This window comes from Chionomys nivalis, chromosome 20 (genome assembly GCF_950005125.1).
Source record: "Chionomys nivalis chromosome 20, mChiNiv1.1, whole genome shotgun sequence".
Taxonomy (NCBI): Eukaryota; Metazoa; Chordata; class Mammalia; order Rodentia; family Cricetidae; genus Chionomys; species Chionomys nivalis.
The window spans coordinates 49,587,251-49,607,023 of NC_080105.1; the positions used below are offsets into that span (position 1 = coordinate 49,587,251).

The 19,773-nt window shown below is 44.9% G+C and overlaps 1 protein-coding gene across 1 annotated transcript in view; it reads left to right on the forward strand.

Annotated features, from left to right (window-relative positions):
- The first annotated feature begins 8,994 nt into the window (after positions 1 to 8,994).
- The window catches only part of Ikbkb (inhibitor of nuclear factor kappa B kinase subunit beta), a 44,546-nt gene continuing 33,767 nt past the window's right edge, over positions 8,995 to 19,773 (forward strand). The window contains exons 1-3 of the mRNA XM_057752522.1: positions 8,995 to 9,097; positions 9,360 to 9,482; positions 18,907 to 19,001. Coding sequence (XP_057608505.1) covers positions 9,378 to 9,482; positions 18,907 to 19,001 — 200 coding nt within the window. The 5' untranslated portion in view covers positions 8,995 to 9,097; positions 9,360 to 9,377. The remainder of the gene's footprint in view (positions 9,098 to 9,359; positions 9,483 to 18,906; positions 19,002 to 19,773) is intronic.

The following is a 19,773-nucleotide window of genomic DNA, read 5'->3' on the forward strand; positions in this document are numbered from 1 at the left end:
CATGTCTTACTGAGCTTGCCTACAGAATTGGATGTTTCACTGTTCCTTAGAATATCCTGCATCTGAATGAACTTCCCTCCAAAAGAGAAAGTTTTATTTCGGAGGAAATTACTGCATAATACCTCCTCTTTTGCAGTTTTCCTTGAACCTTGGGAACATTGTGTATTACGTGCCTTGGTTGATGTAAGTGTCCCATTTAGGGCTGAGTAGTCAATAGTCGATCTCAGTACTTTCACCAGTATGAGCCTCTGAACTAACTGCTGACTTCAAAGAGAAACTTCTTTAGCCACGGTTGAGGGCAGCACCAACCTATGGGCATAAGTACAAATACTTACAACATTTTAAAGATTCATTTTTAACTACGTGACCCTTTGTGGATGTGTGAATGTGGGTGTGGCTGGGAATGGAAAACAAAAGAGGGTGTTATATCCTCTGGAGCTGTGGTTACAGCAAGTTGTGAGCTACCTGATACAGGCTCTTGAAACCGTCAGTCATTTGTAAAAGTAACAGAAGTTACTAATCATGAAGCCATCTTTTCAGCCCCCATATTATTTAGAAAGCAGATTGACAACATTTCCACTTACCAAGGCAATTCTAGTATGTTCTCCCCCACCATAGGGCCTATGACCTCCTTAACCATGAAATCTTGGCCAGGTTTACAGGATGAGGCATGAGCTATTTTCTGTAGATAAGGCCTCAAATCCAACCCCAAAATAAATGGTTACCCCCATAACCACTGCGCCACTGTTGCACCAGTAAGCACACCTCGCCTGGCAGGTCGGTATTGTCGGTAAAAGGGTTACCACTGAACAATACCATCCATAGATTTTTCTTTTCCAGTTGCCTAAAGAGCAGCTTCTGGTATTGTGAAAGTCAAACCAGCAGAGAAGAAGCTTTTAGGTCAGTTCCTGTTTGATTTCTCTAGGTCCAGCCAAACTGTGTTGTGTCTTCAGCAATAGGGTCTTACCATGTGGCTCTAGCGGGAAACTAGGAACACTGGCAATACCCTTTATTGTCCAGGGAACCTCTGGAACCTTCCTAACCGATAACTTATAGGGAAGTATCCAACATTTCACATTGAGATTCTCAATTAATAATTCCATGTCTTCTAGGGAAGCATTGTCCACCCACCTTGGGTTCCTTCCTTTCTTTCCTCCTTCCTTTTTTGTTTTTTTGTTTTTTAGTTAGCTTACAAAGTGGTAGGTTTCTGTTGTAGTTTGAATGAAAACATTCTCCATAGGCACAAGGCCTTGATGGAGGAAGCACATCACTGGGGTTGGACGTTAAGGGTATGAGATCTCACCCTAGTTCCAGTGTTCTCTTTTCTTGTTTGTCGTTACAGATGTTCTTGCTCAGCTTCCTGTTCCGGTGCCCTGCCTGGCTACAGTCATTCCTCCCTGACGCTTCTTCCTTTGGAACTGAAAGCCAACATGAGCTTCTGCTTCTCTAAGTTGTCTTTCATCACAGCTGGAGAAAAGTAACTAACACAGTTTCTATAATGTTTTTTCACACATCCTTAGTTTTGTGTAACTCATCCTCATTCCTCTCCATTTTCATAGCACGTGTATCATCCTAACCCTCACCCTCTAAGGCCCCTTCGCTCCTCCTCTCAGGGGTCTTTTCTAGCTTCCTGAACTCTATAGACAGTACAAGTCAGATACATAAACCTAAAGGTTCATAGGTAGGATCCAGATATGGTGTGTGTCTTTGGGGGCCTAGGTCACCTTACTCAGTGTAACCTTTTCCAGTTCTATCTGTTTTCCTGAAACTTTCACAATTTCATTTGGCTTCTGTAGACTACTGAGAAAAATGTGTGCTCAGTCGTGTTTGGATGGGATGGTTTACGGACGTCTCTTAAGTTCGTTCGATCTATGGTGACATTTAATCCAGGTATTTCTCTTTATGTTTGTCAGGATAGTCTGTCAGCTGTCAAGAGTAGGGTATAGAGATAACCTAATCCTACGATGCTGGAACTAATCTGTGGCTTTGACTGTAGCCACACTTGTCTTCTGAAATGGGATGTGCCTATGTTTGGGCATCTATGTCCCCTTACTGGATTGCTCCATTAATCAGTAAGAAGTGACCATCTTTATCTTGTCTCGCTAGTTTTGGTTTGAAGCCTGATTTGCCAGATATACCTGCTTATTTCCTGGGTCCATTTTCTTCGAATCCCAACTCTTTTCTTCCTCTCACTCTAAGGTAACATCCGTCTTTTGCAGAGAAGGGCATTTCATGGGGACAACAAGTAGATGGCTCTGCTCTTTGATTCTGTCTACTAGAATGTGTCTTTTGATTGGGTAATTGAGACCATTAATATTCAGTATTTTTATTAAAATTTTTTTATTAATTTCCACCATTGTTGGTTTTGTGGTGTTTGGGGTTTTTTTTCCCTTCTTCTTTTGCTTAACTATTACTCTAAGTAAGGTTTATTATTTCCTGTGGCCTTGAGGGTAGATTTGTTTTTCTCTTCAGGCTGGAAGATTTCTCCAGTATTTTCTGTGGAACCAGCTTAGTGGTCATAAATTCCTTTAGTTTATTTTTATCATGGAAAGTTTTTTATTTTTCCTTCAATTATGACACATGGTTTTGCTGGGTATAGTAGCCAAGGCTGGCAACTGTCTCTCAGAACTTGAAATACATCATCCCAAGCTTTTCTGGACTTAAAGTTTCAGTTGAATAATAGATGTTATTCTGATGGGCCTGCCTTTGTATATAAAGACGTGTTTCTCCTTTGATGCTTTCAACATTCTCTCTGTGTTCTATACATTTAGTGTTTTAACTGTGTTATGATGAGGTCTTGTCTGTTTGACATCCTAAACGTTTCCTGCATGTAGATTGATGTCTATTCCTAACTCTGGGAAATTTTCTGTTGTTAACCCTTTGAAAATGTTTATGCCTTTAAAACAAGAGTCTTCTTCTATACCTACAACACAGTGTCGTGTATATATTGTAATTCCAATTGCTACTTGCTTATGACTTTGTCTTATTTAGTCCGTGTGTTTTCAGACTCACATAGTCTGTCTTCTTGAGACTTCCCACAGAACACTATTCCACTCACTACAGTTTTTATTTCCAACATTTCAGATTAGTTTTTCTTCAGCATTTCTCCCTCTGTTGAGTGCTTCTTTCATATTATCCATCTCTTTATTTTTTTGTAAAGGATTTATTTATTATGTGTACAATATTCTGTGCTGCATATATCCCTACAGGCCAGAAGAGGGTGTCATATCTCATTTTAGATGGTCGTGATCCACCATGTGGTTGCTGGAAATTGAACTCAGGAACTCTGGAAGAGCAGCCAGTGCTCTTGACCTCTGAGCCATCTCTCTAACTCCCCCAACCCCCACCCCCTTGGTTTACTTTTTATCACCTATGTTCTTTCAGTTGAAGCATTTGTAGTGTTCATGTGGGGTTTGAGTATATAGTAGAGTTGGATGTATAGTTCAGAAAACATCAGGCCAGGTGCTCAGTCTGCCTGATAAAAACTCTTTTCCTCCTAGAGTAGGTAGTTAACTGAGAGAGTAGCCGCAGGTGCTTGGTGTTGTCACTACTCAACTGCTGTTCTTGCCAGTCATTAGCAGTGACTTCTATAACTTCAATAACTATTGGAGGGCAATCAACCAGTTTACTCCGGCTTTATAGTTTGAGTGTAGTTTATATAAGAGAGGGGTTAGTAAAGTGGATAAGGAAAAGGATTAAGTATTAGATCAATTGGGAAAAGAAAAAAATCAAGGTGGGTAAATTAAAGGGGTCGTGAGAACCTGGCTGTAGGAGATTCCACACTGTGTTGTGTGGTGGAGGGGAGAGAGAGAGCCATCCGTTGGTCTCCACAGCCTTGGCCTTGGGACTTTGTCATATGAGTCCTTTCCTAACAGGTCCCTGGGATTCCTAACCTCCATTTTGATCCTGAAGTTATGTGAGGGGCAGGATTGTTCTAGCCCTTTCCACTTTCTGAGCTTCTTTCTCTTTCTTTATAGTCTCTGTCTGCTTTTATTAATAAAGAATCTCTAATTTTTTGTTGTTTGTTTTTTGAGACAGGGTTTCTCTGTAGCTTTGGAGCCTGTCCTGGAACTAGCTCTTGTAGACCAGGCTGATCTCGAACTCACAGAGATTCACCTGCCTCTGCCTCCCGAGTGCTGGGATTAAAGGTGTGTGCCACCACCACCTGGCCAAGAATCTCTATTTCTGCTACTTTATGTTCAGGGAGACAAGAACTTGAAAACCAGCAGGTGTTCTTTGGATTCAGATCCAAGCCTGTAATTCTGGTATACTCAGAACATTCTTCCTGAGTCTCCTTTTGTAGATGAAATTGCAAGACGGTTCGTGAGGTGCTGTGTTGAAGTTTATGGAGGAGGAAGGAGTGATAATCTTCCTATATTCAAAAGTCACAAAGAGCCTGGCTCTAATTGAGAGTAGCCTGTCATTTTTAGTATCTTTTGGAAAATGAGCATTGACCCTGTAACCAATTTTAATTCCATCACCTGCATTAAATGTCTGGCTATCAGGCACCAGGAAACATGAACTAGATCTCAGGATGAAGAATTTCTTTGTTTTTTTTTTTCCTTCCCTTAGTTTTCTGCCTCATCCTGACAGTTGGAAGCCTTTCAGAAAGATATTTCTTGATTGTCTATAGACTGGGAATGCCTTGGCAAGTCTAAGGTCAATTTTTATAAGATGCCCTTGGACCTTAGCATAAATGACTTCATGATGGAAGTGCCATTCAAGCCACGAAACTCAGCACATAGGCAGGACCACCTGCCAAAACTGAAACAAAAACTTGATCCATCAAAGTCCACAGTTCTGGGAAAATCTCATAATATAACAACCTTGATTTCTGGCTTCTATGGTTCCACTTCTGGCTAAGTGTTCTTGCGAACTGAATATGTCAACACAGGATGTGGGTTTCATGCTTATCTCACCCTGATATAGGCTCGGTGCTACATGGGGATCCTGAACACCCAGGGTAGTCACTGGTCATTGGCTTAGACTCATGTCTATGTAGTCTTCTCTGGTGGATACCCCACAACAGTTATTCTGGGATTTTAGACACTTCATCGTGTCAAAATGATTTCTTTAAAATCATCTGATTGGGTCTTCCAGCACTCGGGAGGCTGAGGCAGGCAGATCTCTGTGAATTCAAGGTCAGCTTGTTCTACGGAGCAAGTTTCAGGACAGCTACAGGCCCAAGTCTTATCTTAGGCTAGTTCTAGCCCTTGGGACAGCCATTCCTTTCTCACCTTTGTGTCTGAACTAACATTGTAGCGGGCCCCACACCTTAGTAGGCCCCAGACTTTAGCACAACTGACTTCATAAAATTCAGCAGGTAAACAGCACCACCTGCCAAAACAAAACAGAGACCTAATCCATCAAAGTCCATAGCTCTGGGAAAGTCTTTAAACATACTAGCCATGGTTTGTGTTTTGGGGGGGATCTTCTGTAGTTCCACTTCTTGATAACACTGCTCTTGCTAACTTCAGTGTGTCAGGCCAGAACATGGTTTTGTGCTTAAAAGCTCCCGGTGAGAAGGGCTCAGTGCTACACTCAGGCCTGGAATACTCGGTGTAGTTGCTGGCCAGCTGATGAAGACTTTTTCTATTGGCTTAACCCTGTGTCCAAGAGGTCTTCTCTGATACCCCACAGCGTCTTGTGACTGATGGACCTTTTGGAATCTATTACCTGAGCTGACCACTAGCTTCTACCAACCTAAAGCTATGATTGTCATCAGATAGCACCTTGGACCTGTAGAAAAGCTTCCCCCATCTCCCTGTAGCTACCTCTCTAGCGTATCCACTAATGTATTTTAAACTTACTTGATTTACGGCTTTCTTTGTTCCGTTGAACTATAAAATTTCAAGCCAGGCGGTGGTGACGCAAAGCTGTCCTTTGTTTACTTTAGGATGGGAGCTGTGGTTTGTTTCTTCATTGAAAAAACTCCCACAGGTTGATTTTTACACATGCGCTGTGCCACAGGTACACACATACATGCACACACACACACGTGCACACACATACACACACATTAAATAAATGTAACTTCTTTTGAGACAGGGAACCACTCTGTAGCACTGGCTGGCCTAGAACTTGCTATATGAACCAGGGTGGCCTGGAACTCATAGGACTCTACCTGCCTCTCCCTCACCAATTAAGGTATACACCATCATGTCCGACTTAAATGTATATTTTAAAAAAGTAGAAAAACGAAACACTAAAGAACCAAGTTATTCCAGTTGGTGTGAGATATGCATCACAATTCACATTTATAAAAGAAAGCCTTAACAGATACAAGAAAATGAGATAAGATCCTGCATGCGCTCTGACTATCATGGACTTTACACCCACAACAATAGAAATAGCAGAAAGTACGCAAACTCATGGACACCAAGCTACAGATTTCCCATTCATTAAACAGTTGTGTGTGTGTGCATGTGTATGTTCAAGTAGGTGTGTGTGCATGTTGGTGTGGTAGATCAGCAGGCTTAATGTTGTGAAAACAGCCTTTCTACCAAAAGAAACCTACGGATTCATTGAAATTCTCATCAAAACTCCAACATAGTTCTTCACAGAAGTTAAGAAATATCTTAAACGTCATATTGAAACACACATTCACAAATGGAATATCTGAAACAATTCTGAAGAAAAAAGAACTGCTGGAGGTATTGGCTTCCCAGATTTCAGATTATAGTACGCGGCTATGATAATAAAAGCTCGTGTGGTATCGGCATAAAAGCAGGCCTGCTGGTGGGATAGAATGAAGGTCCAGATATGACTCCAAATGTCTACAAACACCTGCTTTTAAACAAAGAGACCAAAAAGAAACTGTATCTTCAAAACAGAAATTGAAGAAGACATCCAAGGAAGGGTAAATAGAACATAGTGTCATAAAGAGGACATTAGAATAAGAGGATTTAATGGGGAGGGGGAGGAGATGGCAGGGTCGAAACCAGGATATGGGAAGGGATAACTAACCCTAAAGGCCTTTGGAAAAGCCTCGTAGAAACCTACTGCTGTGGAAGCTTCCTAGAGTACATAGATACATAAATGGAGTTGCTTGTGCCAGCCCTTCCAAAAGCAATTTAAACCAAGAGGTTGTGGAGAAATGGTTCTTGTGTGTGGTTGTCTGTCCCACAGTCCCTGGAACATTCACTCATTACCCCCCTCTATGTCAGAACTAATGTTCTGTGACTAATAGATTAAAAAGCAAAACTTTTGAAATCTATTAACTTAGTGGGCTGGTATCTTCCACCAAGCCAAAAGCTAAGAATGTCATCAAGTAACAACTGATGATTCATAGAAAATCCCCCCCCCCCGTAATCCCCTCTCTGACAGACCCACGGACGCATTTCAAACTTGCCTTGCTTAGTTAATTTTCTTGTATCTGTAAAACTATAAAATGTCTCAAAACTGCTTCTATATCAGAACATTCCATTTGGGGAGACCTAAATGTAGATTCCTGGGCCGTGATCATTCATATTTGCTTCAGAATAAACTACATTTTCTATTCCTTTGAGGTAAGAGCTGTTTCTTTTGATGACATAGGCCACCCTTGATTCCTACTTAGTCTTTTATCTCAAGACTGAAGTGAAAAAAAGCAAGAGGGACGTGCAATTGTCCTAGCAGCAATGAAGAGATTCTAATAAGCCCCTTGAGCCCCTCTGTTTGGCTCTTAAACTATGGAAAGAACAGGCCCCCAGAAATTGGAATTTCCCCAGGAATATCGTGCTGAGGGCTTGTGGGAGCCTGTGACAGAAGGCTGTGACTTTCCTGTGAACTGTGGTAGGGCAGAGTGTGGACTTCTTCCCACGAGGTGGCCTTCTAGAAAGAATTGCATAAACCCTGATAAGTGGATGTACTTGAAAGCCAGGACATGAAGGGAATGCACGGGCTGTCCACATTATCTCTGTTGGCAAAGGCCTGGGAGGAACATTCTTGACTCTTCTCACACGACCGAAAATGATAAGACAGCACCACGTGTATTCCCTCGTTCTCCTTGCATTGCCTAAGCTCACTCTAAATGTCGCCTCATGTTTTGCTTGCTTTAATAATAAAGGAGCAAGAAGAGCTTTATGCGCAAGACTCTTGAGTTCAAATGCTTGGAGTCCCTGGTTATCCAATGAAGATCTTTGGCACATCCCTTCATCCACTGAAATTTAATCTCACGGGTCGCTGCCTAGGTGGGTATAAAAGGCCAGACATCAGGCAGAGTTTTCACACGGTTCTGACGTCACTCTACACGAGAGACTGAAGTCTAGATGATGATGGTGGACCAGAACACACCTTTTGCAGGACTGCTTAGTTATGCATGCCTCTCGCCTTCCACTGAAACCCAAACCTCACGTCAGGACCCAGAATTGGACTTGGGTTGGGAGTGATGGGCCCCTTTCTGTCTTTCCCCAATATTGTTACATTGAACAAACCTCCTTTTCAGCTTTTCATTGTTGTCAGGAATTAGGTTACTGAGTGAGTGAACCCGACTTGCTCGAGGAGAAGGGCGGGGCGGGTGGGGGGCTGGCGCAGGCAGGGGCAGTGTCCAGGTCCTTGACCTAATAACTAGCAATTTCACGATGTTCCCATTGTTACCAGCGCGGCAACTCCAGTTTAGGTAGACACTACTAGTTTTGCTTTGCTTTGTTTTTGTACTCTTACCCCTGTTTGTTTTGTGTTTGTTTGTTTGAAGTGGATGGTGGTATGTTACTTCCTGAGGAGCATCAGTGTGATTTAGCAACCAGGAGCATTCAGACTCGGTGAACGGCGGTGGGAGGACAGGAAAGACAATTCTTATTACAGCACCTAAATCAGTGCCAGTGGGAGCTCAGCAGATTCCCCCCACCCGTGTGAACTGCCTAGCCGGTCGGATCAAGCTCAGCCTGAAAAGCGCCAGGATAAAGAACTCTCAGAGCCGCCTAGCCCAGAACCCCGCTGCAGGCTGTTGCTCTCCATCTCAGCGAGCGGCTCGCGCGTCTCCTTTAAGGGCCGCCAAGTTCCCGTGACGTCAGGGCAGGAAGTGTTTGAGGAAGTGGCGCTGGGTAGGCTGCGTGGAGACCCTGAGTTTTCATGTCCTCTGTGGGTGTCGCTGGCGGCCCCGCGGCCCCCGGGGCAGGTGAGTCCCAGGCTAGGGCGGCTCGCGGCGCGTGGAAGGGCTCTCGTGGATGCGCGCTCCGCCTCTTCCCGGGGTCGGTGGCTGCGACCGGTGGGGACGCGACCCGCCAGCGGGCCGGGCCGCAGCAGCAACTTTTATTTATTAACTAAATCTGAGTGCTTCCCCCACCTGGAAGGGCAGCAGCCGCTGCTGACCCACTCTGCTTCGTGAGCTCCTTCTTTTCCTCTCTCTGAACTTGTCCTCTCCTCCTGCTTGCTTCTAGAGTTAACAGGGCATCGATATGAGCTGGTCACCATCCCTCCCAACCCAGACCTGTGGGGCCTGGGAAATGAAAGAACGACTCGGGACCGGGGGATTTGGAAACGTCATCCGATGGCACAATCAGGTAGGGTCCTGGCCCCGGGGAGAGTGGGTGGGATTTCTTGGTGCTGCTTCTCTCAGGGCCGGTGTGAATGGGTGGGCTCCCTCCTACTCTTGGCTAATGGGGCGGCATGGGAGAGTAAGAAAACGAACTGCAAAGGGGTCAGAGAGCTGCAAAACGTTGACTCTCAATTACCATCTTAACCATGCCACTTAAATAAGAAGAAAAAAAGAGTAAGCTGTCATTCTAGGTATTTCAAATAATATCCTTTACTAATATTAGACTGACATGTAATACAGTACACACTGGTGAATGTTGTGGAATACAGTATAGTGTTAAAAGATGAGAGCAATAAAAATGCTTTAAATAAATTTAAAATTTTAAATATGTTTAAATAGTTGATGGTTCCGCGGCCTTTTGTACCATCTGCACAAAGCACAGAGCTAAGGATCATGGGTGAAAATGGGCGCTGCATCGGCCGCTGAGCGATTTGGATTAATTTCTTTTTGGATCTGATTATATTCTCTTTATTTTAGTCCGTTTGTGTTTGACGCGAGCTTCTCATGTTAAAAGTTTTTGTTCTTCCAGATTTTTTGGTTTGGGCTAGTGGTTTAAGTGCACTGAAATTCTTTGCAGGACTCTCTTTAATTTACCGAATGAGAGTTATTTTATGCATTTTGGATAGTTAGTTCACCGTAAATGCCTGAAAAGTACATGTCACCTGTGATATTTCTGTAGCTCCATCCCTCCTTGTGCGGTAGATCACTTACTTACCTCAGGGTTGCTGAGTAACAGACAGGATGTGTAATGTTGTACTTGGGGGTCACAACCTGTACCCTAAGCCAGGGGCTGCCACCCATCTTCAACAAGCCAATTAAAAGAGTCAAATTAATAGTGGAGAGTCAATGTAGTCACCTTGGGAGGAGGGACGGAGAGACCCAGCAAACACACAAGTCTGTCTTCAGGATCCTGACTGGGATTAGGGTTTAAACAGAAGATCAAGGCTATGTGCATCAGAGCAGCCCTGTGGCCCAGCTTACCACTGACCCATGTTGTCATCCTCTAAGATTTCTGAGTGTTCGTTACAAATCTTCCTCCAGAAGACAAATTCCCCTTCTGGGTGGTACCTTTTCTTCTCTCAACCTGAAATTCCTGGGGAAATTCCCATCTCTTTGGGGTTCGGTGTTTGAAGGTGTCTCTTTCATTTATACCTGCATTCTTCCTGGACAGTTACAGGACCTTCTGATAGACTCTAGAGGGGCTCTCCAGAAGTGTATTTTTATTTTTTTAGGATTCCAGTCTTGGGCAACCCTTGAGAAATATAACCAAAATTAAAAGCCACCCTTCTAGGGAATCAGTCCTTCCTGAACAGCTATAATTAAAGTCTTGCCTCGCAATTGAGCAGTTCAGGTGAGACACTAGCCTGGCTGATGGTGGTGATGACAGAGAGAAGTGGGCAGATGTAAGAGCTGTCTAGGAATAGCGTGAACAGCACTGGGTGGGATAGAGGGCACAGGGGTCAGAGTTGGGGAGGAGCCCAGCTGAAGTGGTGCTGTCCGAAAGACCTGCCTGTGTCGTCTAAAGTCCTCTGCCATCTTCATGGGCTGATCCACAGGAAAAGTCAGGGGGCTGCTTTGGATGTGCAGATGCGATCTTTGGTCCATATTTGAGATCAGAAGATGCAGCGTGTTTTCCTTTGGATGCGCCTCTGTCTGAAGCCTCTTGAAGAATGCATCTAAGATGTGGTAGCCGCACTTGGCATCCGGCATCTTCTTGCTACTTCATAGGCTTTCTTCTGTCTATACACAAGAGAATGCATGTAGCTATCACAGAGAAGTGCTGCCTAAGAACCGGGGTCATGGCTGCAAACCTATTGCATGCCAGCCTCAGGCCAGGTGTCTTCCATGTGGGTTTTGTTTGCATTACTCTGACCTGTGTACCTTATCTGGCATGCTTTACTTCCAGGGTCAACAGTTCTAATTCCATTTCGTAGCCCAGGAAACAGTAGCACTGGGGAGTTAGGTAATATCCCGAAAGAGGACATACTGTTAACATGTACATCTATTTAGATCCAGACCACATACTCCTTGGTGGCTTCTGCAGCTTGGAACTAGAGTTTAGGACACGCCCAGCATATTCCTAGTTATTTCGGAGGTACTAGTTGGTTCTTTACAATCAATCCAAACCATTTTGAAGTACTAAGGAAAAACTAAGGGATACCCAAATCTGTATTCCCCATTGAAAAAGAGCAGTGTAGCAATGCCCCTCCTTCAATTCCCTTGATTCCTGGATCCCCCACAATGTGAGCTTGACAGTTTTTGCTGCATAGGAATGCTTCTAAATCTCCTGCTCAGAGCCCAGCACAAACTGTGCTGGTTCAGGTAGGCTATTGTTTTCAGAAGACCTTGAGATATATATATATAGAGAGAGGAAAAAGATCCAAACTCCAGGGACCTCAGCCTGCAGTTCCTTTTGAGGGTAGGCAGGGGAAGGAACCACACATTCTCATATTCACACAGAGGTTAGTTGGAATTCTGACTCACTTGCCACAACCTCTGGTGTACATTAGGGATTCTCAGCCTGACTGCAAAGACGTGAGGCAAATGCCCTGTGGAAGTGTCGCTGGGTCCTTTGTAAATGTTACATTGTCCGTAGGCTTTCAGGGGAAGGAGGCTAGCAAGTCTGGGGGACCCCTGTGAAGGTTACAGGAAGTAGTGAACAGGCTGGCTGTTAGAAGGCTAAGTGTTATCAGTTATTCTTCCTATAAAGCAGTGCTAGCCTTTACTGATAAGGCTAAGATCACTTCCATCTGCCTTTGTGTTTTAATGTGTGATCTTGGAACTCAGGTCTTTAATGGGCATGGCTCTGAACTCCTGCAGGCAAATGAAAAGAAGACTCCATCCTTAGTTAAGTCTTTACTTACACCGAATGAATTCTTAGAAATATGACTGAGTCTAGCTTTAAGTCTCACGTGTGAAAGTAATAACGGCTACTGCTTATCAAGAATGTCGTTTGTTGGTCGGGCATGGTAGCACGTATCTTTAACCCCAGCACTCGCAACACAAGGGGCAGAGGCAGGCGGATCTTTGTAAGTTCGAAGCCAGCCTGGCTTACACAGTGAGTTCCAGCACAGCCAGAGCTATACAGTGAGACACTATCTAAAAACAAAGCAAACCGTGCTAGCTGCGCCTGGTGCTGTGTCCATATTCTCTTGCTTGCTTTGTAGCAAGGGAAGACTTTGAGGAAATGGAACTTCGTCAGGTTCTTGAGAGGAAGTGGACTTTAGCTGGCTTGTCAGGAAAAGAGACTATTACGTGGGTAGAGCAAAGGAAATGATAGTTTCATGCTCTGCTCAAGGCTGCCGAGGATTGCACCCTGCATTTCATTTTAATTGGCATCCCTGGAAGGGTCAAGTTTTTTCTCGTCTGTGGATAAAGAGCCAGAGGTCTGACGGACTCGGTGCCGCGTATTTACTTGCTCAAGGAGGCGATAGTGCATTTGTCCCTTGAGTCTGTTCCTGACGTCTGTGGGAGAGTTGGAGGCCACTGTGTGGCTTTGTGTCTGCCTTGCAGGAAGACTGAGGAGTTGTGGCCCTTTATCATAGGGCAAGGTGTCTGTGCCACTTGGCAAGTCTGAGATAAAGATGCCTCTAGACCTCTTTTTTTAGAAAAGTATTTATTTTGTTGTTTGAGATTATAATATAATTATATCATTTCCGTTTCCTTTCCTTTCCTCCCACCAAACCCTCCCATATACTCCCTTTACTGCCTTTCAAATTCATGGCCCCCTTTATCATTAATTATTATTATAACACACCTACATGCATATTGATATACATATGTGTTTATAAATACAACCTGCTCAGTCTGTATAATGTGATATATATTTGGTATTGGACAATCAGTGTTTTCCCCCTGGGGAAGACACTTGTTCCCACTCTCAGTATTCCTTTGTTGCCTGTAGTTATTTGTGTAGGCTTGAGGCCTCCTAGGGTTTTCCCTGTCCATGTTAGCACGTCTATTATTTTTGTCCTTGTTCAGCTCACATTTAGGCAGTCATGTTAGTGAGACTTGGTGGGTGTAGCTCCTGACATTATTATGCGATGAGTCCCATAGCAAGCCCCCTGTTCTGCCTCTTACAGTCTTTCCCCTCTTCTGAAATGACCCCTGAGCCTTGGGTCCAGGGGTTGTTAAATGTATCCCAGACCTCTGCTTTTCAATGCTTATTTGAGAGTTTGTACAGTGTATTTTGATCACATTCAACTCCTCTGTCCTGACTCCTCCCAGTTCTCTCCCACTTCCCTAACCATCCAGTTTGTGTCTTTTAAACCATCCAGTCTATGTGTGCTGCATCTCACTGAGGTGTGGTTGCTGCCACAGAACACACCCTTACAGAGAACCGATTCTGCCCCTCTCAGCATCTATACCCTGCTGATAACTAGGGGTGGGACTTTCTGCCTACCTCCCTCTCCGTGCTTGGAAGTTCCCTGGCTGAGTCTGTGCGTGCTTCATACTGCTGTGAATTCACACATGAAACGGCCCTCCTTGGTCCTGTGTGTGCTTCATACTGCTGTGAGTCCATACATGAACGCCCTCCTTGTGCGTGCTTCATACTGCTGTGAGTTCACACATGAAACGGCCCTCCTTGGTCCTGTGTGTGCTGTCATACTGCTGTGAGTTCACACATGAAACGGCCCTCCTTGGTCCTGTGCGTGCTTCATACAGCTGTGAGTTCACACATGAAACAGCCCTCCTTGGTCCTGTGTGTGCTTCATACTGCTGTGAGTCCATACATGAACGCCCTCCTTGTGCGTGCTTCATACTGCTGTGAGTTCACACATGAAACGGCCCTCCTTGGTCCTGTGTGTGCTTCATACTGCTTTGAGTTCATACATGAATGCCCTCCTTGGTCCTGTGTGTGCTTCATACAGCTGTGAGTTCACACATGAAATGGCCCTCCTTGGTCCTGTGTGTGCTGTCATACTGCTGTGAGTCCATACATGAAACGGCCCTCCTTGGTCCTGAAAATACTCTTTTGTTGTAGTCTCTGGCTCTTACAGTCTTTCCAGGATGACTCCTGAGTTTAGGGAAGAGGGATGTGATGTAGGTGTCTCATTTAGGGCTGAGCATTCCAGGCTCTTGATGTTGATCAGCTGTGGACCTTTGTGTTAACTGCCATTCACTGCATGTGGAAACTTCTCTGATGAGGTTGAACAACACCCAGCGCACCGCTCTGGGTCTCCAGGACCCGTGGTAGCTAGTGCCTCCGTACCTTCTGACTCTCCAGTCCAGGTACCATCCATGGGCTCTTTCTGGGCTCAATTTCACACCTTTTTTTTCCCCTGAAACATTGATCTTGGGCAGGATCTAGCTTCCGACTATATCCCGATCACACTGTTGCTACTTGGGTGGTTGTAAGTGATTGAGCTCCCTGGAATAAAGTTCTAAGGGAAGTTCTGCACTTCCTGTGAGTTTCCCCTGGATTGTTAGGAGGCCAACTACATGGTGCTGGGTGACCCTTCTGTTTTCTTTATAGACTGGCCTTCTAGCACCCTTTGTGCAGTTCCCTTCTGGTGGCTGCCAGCATCCTGAACATGTCTCTCCTTACCCCCCACTCTCTTCAGACTTTATAATACATGGTCATACACAAGGTTTGTGTTTTTGTGTAAAAGGCAAAAAACAGACCTTCAAAAATCAGCTATGTTCAATATAGCCAATACGATTGGCCCTTTCCCTTTTATTGAGAATATAGACAATTTTTAAATTGTATTCTATTTAATGATTCTGCTTACTAGCAAGTTGGAGAAATTCCTAAATTGGTTTCTGTTGCTATGATAGCCACTATGACCAAAATCAACTTGGGGCCGGGCGGTGGTGGCGCACGCCTTTAATCCCAGCACTCGGGAGGCAGAGGCAGGCGGATCTCTGTGAGTTCGAGACCAGCCTGGTCTACAAGAGCTAGTTCCAGGACAGGCTCCAAAACCACAGAGAAACCCTGTCTTGAAAAAAACCAAAAAAAAAAAAAAAAATCAACTTGGGGAAGGAAGGGTTTATTTGGCTTACAGGCTTCATGAAAAGAAGCCAAGGCAGGAACCTGGAGGCAGGAACTGAAGCAGAGACCACGGAGAAATGCTGCTTACTGTCTTGCTTTCCGTAGCTTGCTCAGCGTTTCCATAAAGCCCAGGACCACCTGTCTATGGGGCAACACCATCTACAGTGGGCTGGGCCCTCCCACATCAATTGTTAATCAAGAAAATACCCCACAGGCTTCGCTGTAGGCAATTAGATGGGGTCAGTTTTTCGGTTAAGGTTCCCAGATGATTCAAGCTTATATCAAATTGACAAAACAAGAAATTTGAATCTAAACACGATAGGAAATAAAACTGAAAACTAAGTTCCAGTCAGTTTGAGACAAATTGGGGGCTCATGATCTTGAGGTATGGCTTGTCCAAGCTGTGGCTTCTTCTGAGAATGTACACCAACTAGAGAAATGTGTTCCTAACATGGCCTCTCACTCCTGAAGACCATAGCTGAACTTCTCCCTCGTTCGACTGTGTCGCCACGGTGATTGATTCAGCATCAGTAGGAGCTACAGTATAAAAAGGAAGCCAGCTCATCAGAGAGAGCCTGGGAATCCATGCTTACAATCAGGATCTTTAACAAAGAAAAGGAAAGAGGGATGCAGGGGCAGTTGGGCCAGCCGGAGGGGCTGTTGAAGTCACCGAAGTGGATACGTAGCTGTGGCACAAACGCACTACAGAAATGCATCTCACTGCTTTAAGAAGTCTTAAAGACCTTTGAGAAGGTCTGTCTAGAGTTATACATGTGTGACTCAGTTTACATGAAAAGTCAAATTATGAAATCCATGCAAGCAGAAAAGAGATCGGTATTGTCTAGGGGTGAGAGGGACTCTGGGGAAGATGGGAATTGACTCCTCTAGTGAGCGTGGGTTTTGTGGGTGGGGACCCTGCTCCAGCATTAGTTGTGACTTTGATTGTATATTAGAACATACCAGAAAACTAGGCATGGAAGTAAGTGCATCTTGGACATCATAAGCCCTAGTTTTGGAGTCAAAACAGATCTGAGACTGTTTTAGATGTTTTGTAATATTTGTGCTCTGGCATCAGAGTGGTAACGACCAATCCCATTTCTGAAGTTTTCAGCCTTCGCCACAGTTTTAGGGTTGATTTATTGATCACATTAGATGACTGCCCATTGTATCTGGAGAGTTCCATTTTCCTTCCATTACCAGGTAGTCCCAGGCCCGTGCAGGAGTTTTGGCCACTTGGATAAATATTAGGTAAGTTGGATCCTAATGACTTGGGCACTAGCCTCTTGGACACTGGGAGTCTTGCCACGGTCTTCTTGTCATTTTCAGTCCCACGGTCATTACATCACAGGACCAAGAGTCTGAGCTGTGTTGACCGTGGCTGATTTTGAAGGTCTTCAGAGGTTTCAGTCCTTCACCTTCTACATGTAGAAGCAGAAATCTTGTTCTGTATGGAAAATAACCCGCCATCAGTGTTGAATGAGTGAGGTTTTTTAAGTGTGTAGCAAGCAAAACTGAAAGAACAAATAGAAGTAACATAGAGGTAGATAACAGAGCACCATCAAACTGGGCGCTTAGAATGTTCAGAGAGAACATTCTGGAGTAGTCCTTGGCAGAGCATAGTAAAGCATCCTCAGGTAGGTGTTACATCAACTGTCAGACATCCACTGGGAAGCCCATGCTGAAGCTCTCGTGCTAGGGTTCCCAGATGAGAGATTTCCAGGCAGGATAAACTTCTGCCTTCCTGTCCCCACTGTAGGTGTTTTTATACTGTGCAGTAGAAAATGGAGAGTCTTTATAGCTGTTCTCAGTGAATTGGCCGGTGTCACTGTGAATAGGGAGTCTAATAACTACTGTCCTTCTGCCTTGCTTGAGGCTGCTACGTTTGACTCTGGGACACCTCACCCCAGGGCTTCTTTCTGCTGCTGCTGCTGCTGCTGCTGCTGCTGCTGCCGCCGCCGCCGCCGCCAAAACCACAGGCTCAGAACTCTTCCATCCTTCATGTTCCCCTGGATTATATATATATAAAAAAAGACATCTGTTAGCCTCAGGAATCAGTCACCCAGCTAAGTCACAAAATACTGATTTTTCCATTGAAGAAACCACAGTGAGGTTGAGAATGTTGTAGTGATATTTTATTTGTATTTTAATAAATAAAGCTTGCCTGAAGATCAGAATGCAAAACTAAGGCCCTAGAGGCCAGGAAGTGGTGGCACACACCTTTAACCTCAGTACTCAGGAGACAAATGCAGATGGATCTCTGTGGATTCAAGGACTACACAAGATCTAGAAAGAGATCCAGGTGGTGGTGGCTCACACCTTTAACCCCAGTGTTTGGGAGTCACACACCTTTAATCCCAGCACTAGGGAGGTGGAGACAGGAGCGATATGGCTGGACAGAGGAATATAAAGGGGAAGAGACAGAAACTCACTGGAGTCTTTAGTCTGAGGATTTGGTAGAGGTAAAAGGTTTCTCTAGTGGTTGACTGCTTTGCTTTTCTGATCTTCTCGAACCCCACTATCTGTCTCTAGGTTTTTATTAATTGTGCTACAGAACGTAGTTCAGTTGGTGGAACGCTTGCCCGGTGTTCACAAAGCCCTGGGTTTGATCCCCAGCACATCTAAACTTGGCGCAGTGGTACATGTACACCTGAAATCCCAGCACTTGGGAGGGGGAACCGGGAGGATCAGAAATCCGATGTCATCCTTGTAGCCATAGTGATTATCAGCCTTGGCTTCACTGGACCATTCTAAAGTAAAGAAGTATGTCAATTAACAATGAAGCCGAGCTTCTGAAGAGTATATGTGTCCTCCTGTAGAGTTGGCGGATACCCTCTGTGGGTTGGCATTGCTCTGTCCTCATCTTCATTTCAGCTTTGAATTGTGGCAGTGTTCCTGTTTCTTAAGTAAAGACACAGTCTCTGCATAGCTGGTGAAAGAAGGTGGAGTTTGAGCTGTCCTGTGTCCTACTGACTATCCTATACTCATCTCTGAAGGGAAAAACTCTTGCACAAAACCATGGAGATATCCACTGTGCCAATGTCAAGTTGAATCACACGGAAATGCCATTTTCACATGTGAAAATGGCCAGTCACCAACAGTGCTGTATGGCTTAAGCTAATATGGCAATGGTTGGGGTATGGAGAGAGATGTCCCTGGACAGGAATTTGCTACAGAGAGCTTTTGTGGAGGAGAGAGGGACAGAGCAAGGCCTGAAGGATCTGTGTTCCCTGGATGGGCAGAGGACACAGGAGATGAGCAAGCTGCGATGTGGGGACGGTTAAGAGAGCAGCCAGATGGTCTAGGTCCTCCTTAGGCTATCTGCGTGGCTGGCAGGGCTCTGTGGAGGTCGTCTGTTTGGTTGTTAATTGTTCTGATGCCCAGTGTGCCCTTTCTGTAGGCAACAGGCGAACAGATTGCCATCAAGCAGTGCCGACAGGAGCTCAGTCCGAAGAACAGAGACCGCTGGTGCCTGGAGATCCAGATCATGAGAAGGTGAGGACCTGCGCCCATATCTGGGGAAGCCACTTCCACAACCCTGTGATGTCGGAATGAAAACCACAGCACGCTCTCCCTGCCATGTCTAGAAAAGAACCCTAAGTCTCTTCCATCAGGATACTGCCCAGGCTATCCAGAGAGGCGATTGTCCTCAGGGCTTCTAAAGGAGTAGCACTTAAATACTACATTGAGTTTGTGGTCAGGCCTATTACATTAAATTTAAGATAGCCATCACAGTTAAGCATGGTGCTATGCTCTTATAGGCCCAGCAACTTGGGAGGCTGGACACTGGATGAATAGTTGAGCCCAGGAATTTGAAACCAGCATGGGCAACATGAGACCCTGTCAAAAATTATATAAGTCAATCGTGATAAGTTTTTATTTTTCAGCAAAAATATCCTTGTCTTCCCTATGCTTCTAATTCCAGAGTGGCATGTGACCCTCTGCTGCTGTTTGCCCTCTGTGGATACCCACACAGTGTGGGGATAGGATCTTTCTGTCCTGGGTGGATGCTTTCCTCCCACTGCTGTGACCTGTAGGTGAGCGCTGTAAGAGTTAGCTTGAAGCAACCAAGAAGATGCTCCCTCCGCTCACTTCTTTCGTTTCTTTAAATGACTTAATTTTTACATATATGAGTCTTGTCTGCATTTGGATACCACGTGCATGCTTGGTGCTGAGGAGGCCAAAAGTGGAGTTGGACCTTCTGGCAAGCTGGTTGATGGCTGTGCTCCAACACGCAGGCGCTGGGACTCAAGCCCAGGTCCTCTGG